At 49.3% G+C, this 12,322-nt stretch overlaps 1 protein-coding gene and 1 long non-coding RNA gene across 3 annotated transcripts in view; both read left to right on the forward strand.

Annotated features, from left to right (window-relative positions):
* Positions 1–12,322, forward strand: part of Fam124a (family with sequence similarity 124 member A) — a 55,281-nt gene that overhangs the window by 22,237 nt on the left and 20,722 nt on the right. For both annotated transcript variants that reach the window (XM_001080220.8, XM_063274874.1), the window contains exon 3: positions 11,360–12,093. In XM_001080220.8, coding sequence (XP_001080220.3) covers positions 11,360–12,093 — 734 coding nt within the window. The remainder of the gene's footprint in view (positions 1–11,359; positions 12,094–12,322) is intronic.
* On the forward strand, positions 2,776–6,177 carry LOC134482129 (uncharacterized). Its single transcript, XR_010058166.1, has 2 exons — positions 2,776–4,035; positions 6,034–6,177. It is a non-coding gene; the product is annotated as an uncharacterized LOC134482129 (long non-coding RNA).

The raw sequence follows: 12,322 nt of genomic DNA on the forward strand, positions 1-12,322 counted from the left end.
TGAAGCATCAGAGATTGGCATTTTGCACTGGTTATGTTCATGATCCCTGTAACCTTTTGGAGAGAAGTGACCTCCCTGTGGCTTAATCACTAGCTTAACTGGCCCTTGAAAGAGTAGATGGCAGAGACAGCTCAAGCTGTGCAGGAATCTGCACAGACTCTGCAGAGCGAGGTTCTCTTCTTTCTGTTTATTGTGGACATCACTTCTTGACAACTTCATCTTCCTTTAGAGCCATTTTATCAAAAGAAAGATCGGTGTTTTAGAGAAGCTGGCAGCATCAAATTTAACTCCAATCCGCTTGGAAACATCATAATCATGTTTCTCTTCTGTTTCTAACACAGGATTGTGAATCTCAGGACATATCTAGCTCCCACTGTCGTTCTTTTACCTTCCTCCCAAAAGCAAGGGCCTCACTCACACTGAGGGAAAGAACAGCCTGCTGGGGGCAGCTCCTCTCACATCCTGCACATCAGGCCTTCGTGTAACAATCATGGCTTCAGCCTTGGAGACATTTATCATGTTCCTGGACCTTCCTTTTAGCAATGGAGTCATTTAATAGCTTATAGCACCCTGATATATCTGGGTCTTGCAATGGTTCGAGTGGAGGCTTAGCCACAGTTAGCAGGTTGGATAGCCTATGTGACCCCACATTTTATCAGCTTCCCAAAGATGCTGTTCAAAGCCTGGAAGACAATATGCAGTTACTGCCTTGGAGAACTGCTGCCCCTGATGCAGAGTGTCCCCACCGGAAGTTGCTTGGGGTAGTTTGGGGAGCCCTGACACAGTGCTCAGTGACACAGTGACGTGTGCGTGTGTTTCCTGTACTTGGACTCTAGCTTTGTGGTTCTCCGATTTTCAGATTGTCCGCTTAGGAAATGTGCTCACTTGATAAATACTTAGATCGTGTTGTTGAGCTTTTAAAACAAATAATTTCATCCCCCCCCCCACACACACACACACTAAGAATGGTTTACTTTAAAACCCGGACCACGTCCCTTCGGTTTTGTGACAAGTGGCAGCAGCATTTACAGTGGTAGAAGTAGCTAAGGAAATCTCTGAGGTACTGAAGCACAGCCTAAGCACTTGTACCCACACTGTGGCCGATGGTGTAGAGTTCCTGTTTTTTCTGCACGGGAGATGAAAGCTACAGTGTATGGGTGTTTGACAACTGACAAGGCAAAGTGTGTCAGGAAATCAAAGGGTCAAGACGCTGACACACAGACAGCCCTCCACCCCACACTCGATGCTCTGCACTGCTCAGATCTAAGTTTTAAAATACAGCAGAATCCTTCTGGCTTCAAAAATAGGAGATATGGCTTCAAAGTTCTCATTTTGAACTAAGTGCAACTACACGAAATTTCTACCAAAGAAGAAAACAGACAATGGAGCCAGATTCTCTTGCTTAAGTTTTCCCAGGGAAAGCACAAGTGGCCCCTCAGGGATACATGGTCTCTACCAGCGTTGTCAGGCCCCTAGGTGGGGGACAAAAGAGAGTAGCTGGCACTACTTGCAGCTGTCCTCGATGTGACTACTACATTTCTCATTTTAAAAATAATTTTATGGTACAAATTGTTCATAGCCATTGGGGTTTTTGTTGTCGTTTATTTTGTTTAGTCAGAAAATGCAAATTAAAACCTAGAATCCCACCCAGAAAATCCATTATTTGTCGTTTGGTGTCATCCTTTGCATATTTTTAATGACATCTGTAGTATTGTTATTAGAATGGCGGAGGCAGATAGAAAGACGGACGTCTCATTGTCTATCATTTCCTCACTGTAAGTAACTGTGTCTCCAGGAGCATCTTCCTGTCACAGTTTGAGCAGAATTTATTTCATCGCTTGTGTCTTGGGACAGTCACCAGTGCCTAAAGCAGACCATTTCCACGTTCACCATTATCAACACGGCCTCCAGGGTCATCCTTACTCAGTCTGTATTCATCCATTCGGAGGGGCAACTCCTACAGGTAGAACCATTGAGGTGAAGATGTGCTTTTGCAAAGCTCACAACACCGTCTTCTCCCCTGTAAACCATTTCACTCTCCCACACCGCCGAAGAATAACCAGATGTCCCGTGAACACTGTGACTTAATATGCAAAAGGGAGACACACCTACAAAGACACTGCACATAGACACACTGTATATAGGCAATGAGCAAAAATGCTCTGTGGAGTCTGAAATGAGACTCTTGTGGGGCGGAGCTCCTCAGGTTGAAGGCTTTTTTACCCCTCTCATTTAAAGTGTGACCTAGTTCCCTCTTGGTCTCAGGCAGCAGTAGTAGCCACAAGACCATGGGGCAATGAACAGGCTTCATGAGAAGTAGTTCCCACTCCTGTGGGCAGTTCCTGGTCAACATCCCTACAGGCTGCCTTTAACACATGAGGCTCAAGCAGGATGACTTGGGAGGATGTTCACAAAGACCCCAGATCAGAACTGAGGAGGCTGGGACCTGTAAGTCTCCTCCCTGCCTCCATACCCCCATTCTGCACATTTGTTAAACTTGTCTTGTACAACACGGTGGCTATGGGTGGAAAGAAATGATCGGTCTTCCCTCACTTCCTCTTTTATTTTTATCTCACTCTGGCATCACCCACTGACTCCTGAAGGAAGTGAGGCTGAACTGTTTAACCTGTACAGGAAAGCACAGCATTCATGTGGTGGTGGTGGTGGTGGTGGTGTGGTGGTGGTGGTGGTGGTGGTGTGGTGGTGGTGGTGGTGGTGGTTATGGTGGTGGTGGTGGTGGTGGTGGTGGTGGTGGTGGTGGTGGTGGTGGTGAGTCTTTCAACTATGGGTCTTTCTCTGCACTTCTACTGTTGCCTCAGGCTTGATGATAACATGAACGGGGGTCACATGTCATAATGGAGAAGGTGTACGTCTTTCTGTGAGATGGCATCATAGAGAGTTGCCCTTGTGTTTTATAAAATGTACTGGAGTATAGCGCAGCGGGAGGGAGCCCCGCAGAGGGCCCTGCCTGTTCCCCTGAAGAATCAGTTAAATGACAGACCTAATATGAAGGTTTATTGGTGGGATGGGAAGGAGACCTGGAAAAGGGGTAGAGGCAGGGAAAGGAGGGGAACAGAGAAGAACAGAGAGAGGAGAGAGGGGAAGAGAAGAAGGGAAAGAGGACTGGAGGGGAAGGGGTTAGGGAAAGGAAGGGGGAGGGTGAAAAGAGAGAGGGGGAGGGAGAGAGGGAGAGAGGTGTGTGGAGGAGAAAGGAGGGAGGGAGAGAGGGAGAGGGAGAAAGGGAAGGAGAGAGAGAGAGAGAGAGAGAGAGAGAGAGAGAGAGAGAGAGAGAGAGAGAGAGAGCAAAAGCCCTTCTTATTTTCAAGCCAGGCTCCTACCCTCCAGCTAGCAAGCTGTTGCTAGGTAACTGTTGGGCGGAGCCTAGAAGAATTGCTAACCACGGTCAGTTGTCAGCCCCACAGCACTACTATTGGAGTAGAAAGCCCTGCCCCTCAGACCATTTATTTCCTCTGCTGTAAGTTCAAACAAACGAAAAACTTCAGGACATTGGTTCTTGGGTTTTTCTCATCCTACAGCAATAAAGGCAGGAATTTGCAGAAGTGGGAACTTGAAATAGTAGAAAAACTGGGAAAGGGGAATCTATATCCTGCATTCCATCCTCTCCATATTTGGAACTAAACATCCCCCATGAGTTTTTTTCCCTATGTCTGCATGTCAGTCTTTCTTGCTCAGTTGCACGGTACTGAGTCCCCAGGGCAAGGGCGACCTATTGTTTGCTGTGTTTGAACACTTGGTTCCCATCTAGTGACCACGTTGTCTGAGGTGGTGGGCCTTTAAGGCACGGAGCTGTAGAGGCAGGGGCTATGCCTCAGCGCAGCTCCAGCCTGAGTTCCCTGTCTACTGATTCACCAAGATGTGCGCAACCCCCTCTCAAGCTCTGACCACCACATATAGGAATCGCTCTCCCCTCTGAGAACTCCACCACACCTTCCTCAGCATGAGGAACTCCATCCTTACAGTCCATGAACAAGATGAGTCTGGTCTCTGACAGTCATGCCGGCACACGATGGCATGGTGAGTATGCACCCATCTCTTCCTTTGAATCTTTAGGGCTTTGGCAGGTTTCTGCACTTTGGAGCCAGGGAACACCGAGGTGAAGTTTAGAGACCAGAAGTGCAAGTTGGGAGATGCTCGCTCTACTTCTAGACTGGTCTACCTGTGAATAGCGCTTAAACTTGTCTGTTAACAAAAGCCCAGATGAAATGTCCCCGTTGTCTTTAGGTTGTATCTCTGTCCAAGCAGCTCTCTCTTCGAGCAAGCCTGAAGTGTACAGGGACAACAGAGAGCATGTTGGTGCCATCCCAAACCTGCCAAAATGCTTGACTCTTCCACTGACTTTTAGGCCAAAAGAAGTCTCGGAGCTCCTTTCCGCCCATTTCTAGGTTAAGCAGGGGCAAGGCCAGCACAGGGTCACAGCTCTGGTTTCCTAGGCAGGCAGTTAGGGTGTACTTGGCTAGTGTGCACAAGGGATCTTGTCTTTGAACAATTAGAATAGCAATTTCACCTAATGCTTAACACCCACCAGACCAAACCACTTCTCAGAGAAATCTTCATTAGAATTGTGAAGCTCCTGTCCCCAGCCTCCTATAACAATGGGAGGCCTGGAGTTCTCCAGTGAGCAAGTCCATGAGCTCGGTGCCGGCTACATCTCTCTTTTGTCTGTTTTGTGACAATAGACTCATTTAATTTTCTGCAACTAGATGGATTTTAATCTGAGTGTGTTCCTCCCACGGCTGGCCGCCACATTCTCAAATCTGTAAGATAGTAAGAGTACAACTTTCTTAGAATGCTTTTGCTATAGGGGAAATGTGACAAGTCTTTGTGTACTTTGGAAAGAATTGAAGTCTCTGAGCAGAAGAAAGGTTTGGGGGCACCTGATGGCTTGAATGAAAATGGCCCCATTGGCTCATAGGGAGTGGCACTATTGGGAGATGTGGCCTTGTTGGAATAGGTGTGGCCTTGCTGAAGGAAGTGTGTTACTGGAGTTGGACTTTGGGATTTCAAATGCTCAAGCCAGACCCACTGTCACTCTCTCTCTTCCTGATGCCTGTCAATATAGAACTCTCAGCCACCTCTCCTGCGCCATGTCTACCTGTTTGCCACCATGAACCTCTGAACCTGTAAGCCAGCCCCAATTAAATGCATTCCTTTAAAAGAATTGCTGTAGTCATGGTGTCTCTTCATCGCAATGGAAACCCTAACTAAGAGAGGGTACAATGCCACAGCCTCACCAGGGTCTTAAACCAGAAGTTTTGTACAGCGGAGTCTGAGCTGTCAGAGAACCTGGTAGGCAGAGTCGGGCGTCCCTTCTCAGAAGCTTTCAAATTCTGCTCTAGCATGCTTGTTTCTAGTTGTGTTCATCTCTCCTCAGACTAATTAATGCCCTCTCAGAATCTGTGTCAGGCTATGCCCAGCTCAAGTTTCCTTTCTCACTGTCTGGCAGCTGCCTTTGATCTTTCCCCTTCCCCCGGGTGTTTCAGAACACAGCCCGGACAGAGCTCAGAAACGCATTTAAGGTGAAATGGAAGCCCTGCTTCCAAGTGGGGAACTGTCACACAGGCAGCCTTGCTTTGTGCTGTCTGCCTTACTGGCCGAGTTCTGTTTTCTTAATAATGCCCCGGCAGAAGAGCTCAGTGCGTAGATTAGACATCCAGGCCCTTGACATTGTCTCTGTACCAATGCTGAAAACAGAGAGCCTAAGTGGTCCAAGCTGTAGCAGAGGCCTGTTGTTTACAGAAGCTTGAAGGGCCCAGGGAGCTCAGAGACTCCTTATTGTTCTCCGGTGTCCGCTTAACCAATGCAGCCTGAATTGGTTCTGAGCTGCAGGGAGTTGGAGGAACTGACAGAGGAGAAGCCATTCTACTTACACTACAGATGTGGCTTGTAATTGCCCACAATTGCTTCCCTGACAATTTTATTATTGAAATTATAAAATTATCAGTAATTGGGGAAATCTGAGATTTGTCTTAAATATTGGCAGCTTACGGGAATTGTTAATGATTTTCTCCTTAGGTCAAAGATGCAAACAACTGTCTTCTTAAAACATGCTAAAAGCAAAGAAGGCAGCTCATTCATTATGTTCTGGAGGAACGGCTCTCCAGGATGGAGCGCACCCCTTTCCGATGCTGCTGAATAGAAAGCATGGCCCCCTGTGAAGTCTGTGTTCCTTGTTACTGGGATCTTTCCTTCTCGCCTTCCAACCTGTTCGTGGTTCAGTGTCAGCCTGTGCTGGGGGAGTCTACTTCATGTCTAATGCGTGTTTTCTACTGCTGGTTGCTTGCATCCAATTGACAGTCACAGCAATGCCTGGGGCAGTTCATTGCCTCAGTGAGGCCTTAGAGCGGCCACAGAGGTTCAGTCTCTCTCCTCTGCCTTTCCTAAAATGATAGCCCTCAGCTGGCAGTGTGAGCCTCCTGAGTGCTCTGGGTACCGGTATTCATTGGTGGGCATTTTGGCACTGGAAGGGCGCCGAATGGTTTGTTCAGTGACAGGACCTGGTTCTGGCTGTTGCTGGGGCTCCTTCCCACGTCACATGGAAGTCATGTTTGCTAAGTAGTTTTCACTGTCTATGTCACTATTCATCGCGTCTCCTCCCACAAGAGTATCCACTCTCTGAAGGCTATCTAGCCTACTTTCCATTATGTAGTAACCAGCACATAGTAGGTGTTCAATGAGCATCCCTCGATTAAATAAATGGTTTCAAATGGATTACCCTGTTGCAGTAAAGATAAAAAAAGTGGAGGAACCAGTTCCCGAGCATAGTCTGGCGGTCACGCTCTCTCTCGCTAGTTCTAGCTCCAGCAGGTCATTGGAATTCGTTCTAATTTATCTCTGCAGCTCCATGTCGCCCCCATCTACTTCCTGATCTGCTGTCCTCAAGCCATGCCAACACAGCACCCTGTCAGGCCACCCCGCCCTCACTCACAGTTCTCCTGGCTAGTTTCCACCATGCCAGGCATACACATCTCAGTTCTGTGGTGGGCCCACTGTGTCCCGCCACCACACACTCTCTTGAACTCAATTAAGTTGTCACATGAAAGAACATATCACACAATATCCTCTGATCCAATTGATAAGATATAATTGCCCATCTAGACAACACAAAATCCTATACACATCCATCCCTTTCTAGCCCAGGGGCTGGGCTGCCTTTCCCTCAGAGTCTCTTTCCTAAATAATCCAGACATTTTGGTTGACTTTTCTCTCTGCCCTCCTCTCTGCCCCTTCTCTGCATTCTCTCTCTCTCTCTCTCTCTCTCTCTCTCTCTCTCTCTCTCCCTCCCTCCCTCCCTCCCTCCCTCCTTCCCTCCTCTCTCTCTCTCTCTCTCTCTCTCTCTCTCTCTCTCTCTCTCTCTGTATGTGTGTGTATGTCTCCCCTCACTCTCTCCCTGTCTGGATATGGCAACTTTACTGACCCCGTCCCCAGAGACTGGTGACACTGTCCTAGAGTTGCCCACAATAAACCTACTTTTATACTTTTAACTTGGCCTGAATTGACTTATTAAGTCAGCGGGGAAATCTGATAACAGTCACTGGGGAGACTTGGGGTTCAGATAGCCCTTGCTCTTCTCTAGCCCAAGGGCCTTAGCAACTCAGCAGCTTAGCCACAAAATGGGTAAGATACACCCGCATTTTGTTTCAAAGATTAAATGAGATCACACAAAGGCTTTAGGATAGTACTTGGCAAGCAATAATGACTTAATAAATGTTTGGGTTGTGTATTTTTTTCTTGAGTTTATGCAAAAACAAAACAAAACAAAAAAACAAAACAAAACAAAACAAACAAAACAAAAAAAACGCTGCACGTCTAAAGGCTGGGAAAATCTGTGGGAGCATTGGAAGCCAGGGCTGGCTGTGCATCCTTTCTTGGGGAAGGCCTGGCCTCCCCTCTGCCTTCCTTAACATCTGAGCTGCTCCACGGTATCAGGAGAAACTCTAATCCTGTAGCCACAGGAGGAGCGACCTGAGCTAATTGAAAGCAGGTCCTGTCACCGTGGCAGCCTCCAGCCTCTCCGGAGGCATGGGGCGGTCATTGTGGGGTTGCTTTTGCTGTGTTGTGCCGTGATGGAAGAGGTGTTCTGTGGAGTCCTTGGAAAAGACGGAAGATCGATGTGATAAAGGCAGAGCACACCTGGGCACAGCCCCTCTCTCCTCCAGGGAGGTCCGGGAACTGTTGATGTTTATTAATTACTCATGTCTCCTCTTCTTCCCCTCAAATACTTGATTTCCTGCTCAGTGCCACAGAGATGCCCACGCAACCCTCGTGCCCAACAACTGTTTGAGAGCTGTGCTCAGGGTTGCTCAGGAGAGCACCAGCAGGCACTCAGATGCTCCCCAGGGCTGGCTGGGGCAGCACCTCAGCCTCTCCTGGCTCCAGGTTCATACAACATAAAGGCAATGCAGGCCCTGGTCTTGTCTTTCCACCTGCTTGATCTTGACTGCAATGCTTCTCAGTCCCAGCTCGCTCTCCCAGGCTGGGCGGCCTGCCCTTTGCAAGCTGTAAACACTCCACCATCCACACAGGCTTCAGCCTTTGTTCCTGCTCTCTGGGAAACCTTTATGTGGCTGCAGGAGATGGCACAAGGCTGAGGGCCATGACAAGTCTAGGATGGGAAATGTAACTCCCACTCCTGGCTTCTTCATGCCCAGGCTTTCCTGTCTACCTGTGGGCTTTCTTGAAATTTCTGCCCTGTTTTTATCTCCTGGATACACCACCTGTGCCTCTGGCCTGTGGTGCCCTCCATTTTGAGATATAAAGACTTAGGCATGAGCCAAGAGGGAGGTGGCTTCTGGCATGCTTGTCCTCAAAAGGAACCTGGGGCCAGAGGTAAGAAATGCAAATAAGTATCTGAAACTTCCTAGCTGGTGGCTAGGAAAGGACCGTGGAGAGGAGGGGAAGATGGGGTCAGTGTGGCCAGACATGTGCTGAGCATACGGCTAGGATGTAAGCATAGCAGAGAGAGGGGCTTCAGAGGCTCACAGGTGCCTATGCTAGAGCCTCTCTGCCTCTGCCTCTGCCTCTCTGCCCCTCTACCCCTCTGCCCCTCTGCCCCTCTGCCTCTGCCTCTGCCTCTGCCCCTCTGCCCCTCTGCCCCTCTGCCCCTCTGCCTCTCTGCCCCTCTGCCCCTCTGCCCCTCTGCCTCTCTGCCCCTCTGCCCCTCTGCCCCTCTGCCTCTGCCTCTGCCCCTCTGCCTCTGCCTCTCTGCCCCTCTGCCCCTCTGCCCCTCTGCCCCTCTGCCCCTCTGCCTCTGCCTCTGCCTCTCTGCCCCTCTGCCCCCCTGCCCCTCTGCCTCTCTGCCCCTCTGCCTCTGCCCCTCTGCCCCTCTGCCCCTCTGCCCCTCTGCCTCTCTGCCCCTCTGCCCCTCTGTCTCTCTGCCACTCTTAGCGGGGAACTGGCTCTGGTATCTTGATTTTCTTCTTTTTAAAATGCAGGCTGCGATCTCAGCCACTTCAAGGGCTGAACTGGGACTAAATGAGCTTGTGTACTCAAATCTTTACAAAAGAACTCCTGTTAGTTCGCTCACTCCTGGCCTCTGGCTATGTGTGCACCCTGTGAGGGGTCTGAGTCTTAAAGGGACTACCTCATTCCTCTGACAAGTTCTTTACCCAGCATTTCTTCTGCTTCAAATACTCCTGTTTTCCTGACAGAAGCCGTCCGTAATGCCTCGACCAAGCTTCGTCACTGTCCTGTCCAAAACCAAGCCCTTTTGCATTTAAGTTGAAAATTGACTGGTGTTTAGCAAAGTTGTATGTCTCCGAAGTCAGGAGTTCAAGGCATCCTGGGAGAGGGCAGCTATATTTTGGTAGCTGTGGAGCCTTCTTTTGAAGAGCTGTGGCACGGGGAAGGGACTGCTTCCACTTCATCTGTGCTGTTGCTAGGGTGACGCCAACATATAAGGAAATGTAAGGAAGCCAAGCAGGCAGAAAGGGCGAGCTCCCCAAATGGCCAGAATAACCCCGTGATGATTCTCTAAGCCAATCATGACGGATTTTCATAATTCGAATCTGGATGGAAAGCCACATATCAGATAACCACACAAGTGCAAGGCATTATCTAAATGTCCACACAAATCGGCCTACCCCGCCCCCTCCCTCTCATATTTGGTAGAAGCTGCCATGCCTGACACACGAGGTTTGATTCTTAGGACCCACACGGTGGAAGGAGGGAACCGACTCCAGTCCTCTGGACTTCACCTCCCACACCAATAAATGAACATTAAAAGCATGTTCCAGTGTTTATACCTTCTACAGGTAGCCCTAACTTCTTGTTAACCCCCATCCCAAGATGCAATTCTGTTTCCTTCATTCTAGGCACATACTACATTGGGTTTACAATTTTTTTATTGATTTATTTAATGTATATGAACACACTGTCCTTTACACAAGAGAAGAGGGCATCGGATCTCATTACAGATGGTTATGAGCCACCATGTGGTTGCTGGGAATTGAACTCAGGACCTTTGGAAGAGCAAGTCAGTGCTCTTAACCACTGAGCCATCTCTCCAGCCCCCGGGTTTACAATTTTATATCTGTGTTCCCCACCTAAATCATGAAAGTCTCCCCTGTGGCTATGGTTATGTTTAAAGCTGCAGTCTGCGGTGACACGGGCTGTACACTTCATGACTAAGAGAGCACTGTTCATCGGGAATCTTCCCAAACAGACCCCTAGCACTTTATACACACCAACTGCTCAGACATTGTGAGTGAGTGGGAAGGGTCACAGTGACCCCAGCCGTCCTCCAGTTGGGTAACAGAGTTGAGATGAGAAGTTAAGGCACATTTTGGCCTAACATTAGCAAAGCCCTCCTTCAGCTGGCATAGTGTAAAGGGAGAGACACGACTTTCCTTATTTAGAAGAAACTAGGCAAGCTGATGGATAACCAAGGTTTTCCTAACACTGTCCACCATAGAAACTAATAGCCTCCTTTTCCTCTCTAAAACTTGAAATCACAAACTCTAGGATCATGGATTCCATTCAGTTAGAATTTGGCTTCTCTTCCTGCCTTGGCAATATATATCGTTACTGTTTCTCTTAGTGGAATAATTATCACTTCACACACTCACCAACCATACACTAACCCATCCATACACTCACCCATCCATCCACTTACTCATCCCACCCATCCATGCATCCACTTCCCACCCATCCGTCCACTCATGCACTCATTTATCCATATATTCATCTGTCCATCCACTCATCCATTGGCCCACCTATCCATCCATCCATCCATCCATCCATCCATCCATCCATCCATCCATCCATCCATCCATCCACCACTCCATCCATCTACCTAAGCAGCCATCTGGCCATTCATTCATTCATTCCTGTGTGCTCCCAGGTGAGCTTTCTGTGGAGGAGGCCCAGGACCCTTTCCTGGTGAGCATCCACATCATCGCAGACCCAGGGGAGTCTCAGCCACTGCAGGAGGCCATCGACAAGGTTTTGGCATGGGTTCACCCTGATCTCCCACTGTTCCGAGTGTCTGAGCGGCGCACAAGCAGGCGAAGACGGAAGTCTCCCAAGGGTGCACAGCCAGCACTGGCGGTGGTGCTGTTCCTGCAGGAGGAGTACGGAGAGGAGCAGATCCTACAGGTGCACAGGGTGCTGCAGCAGCCGCCCTGGCGCCACCATCACACAGAACGAGTGCACGGCCGCTTCATACCCTACCTGCCTTGCAGTCAGGACTTCTTTACTCTGGCTCCCGGGACCCCGCTGTGGGCAATCAGGCCAGTGCACTACGGTAAGGAAATCGTGCGCTTCACCATCTACTGTCGCCATAACAGCTATGCTGACAGCCTCCGCTTCTATGAGCTGATCTTGCGGCGGAGCCCCAGCCAACGGAAAGCAGACTTCTGCATCTTCCCCATCTTCTCCAATCTGGATGTGGACATCCAGTTCTCCCTGAAAAGACTACCCTGCGACCAGAAGCCAGTGCCCACCGACTCCTCGGTGCTGGAGTTCCGAGTGAAGGACATCGGGCAACTGGTACCCCTCCTTCCCAACCCCTGCAGCCCCATCAGTGAGGGGCGCTGGCAGACTGAGGACCATGATGGCAACAAGATCCTTCTGCAGGTACAGAGGTCGTCTGACATCTGTCTGTCTGTTTGTCTGCGAGTCCGTTGTGCCGGAAAGTCGTGTAGAAGTTGCACAGCCAAGTTAGGGCAAAGAATAACACAATGGCCGTGTCCATCCTAGAGTAGTAGGGTATCCCTCACTCTTCCCATCTAGAGCAGAGGTGTAAAGATCTCTCTGCCCTGCAGTGGTGTGGTCTCCGTAGACGCATGAGCAGTTCTTCCAGGTG

The sequence above is a fragment of the Rattus norvegicus genome, chromosome 15 (assembly GCF_036323735.1).
Source record: "Rattus norvegicus strain BN/NHsdMcwi chromosome 15, GRCr8, whole genome shotgun sequence".
In the NCBI taxonomy this organism is placed as follows: domain Eukaryota; kingdom Metazoa; phylum Chordata; class Mammalia; order Rodentia; family Muridae; genus Rattus; species Rattus norvegicus.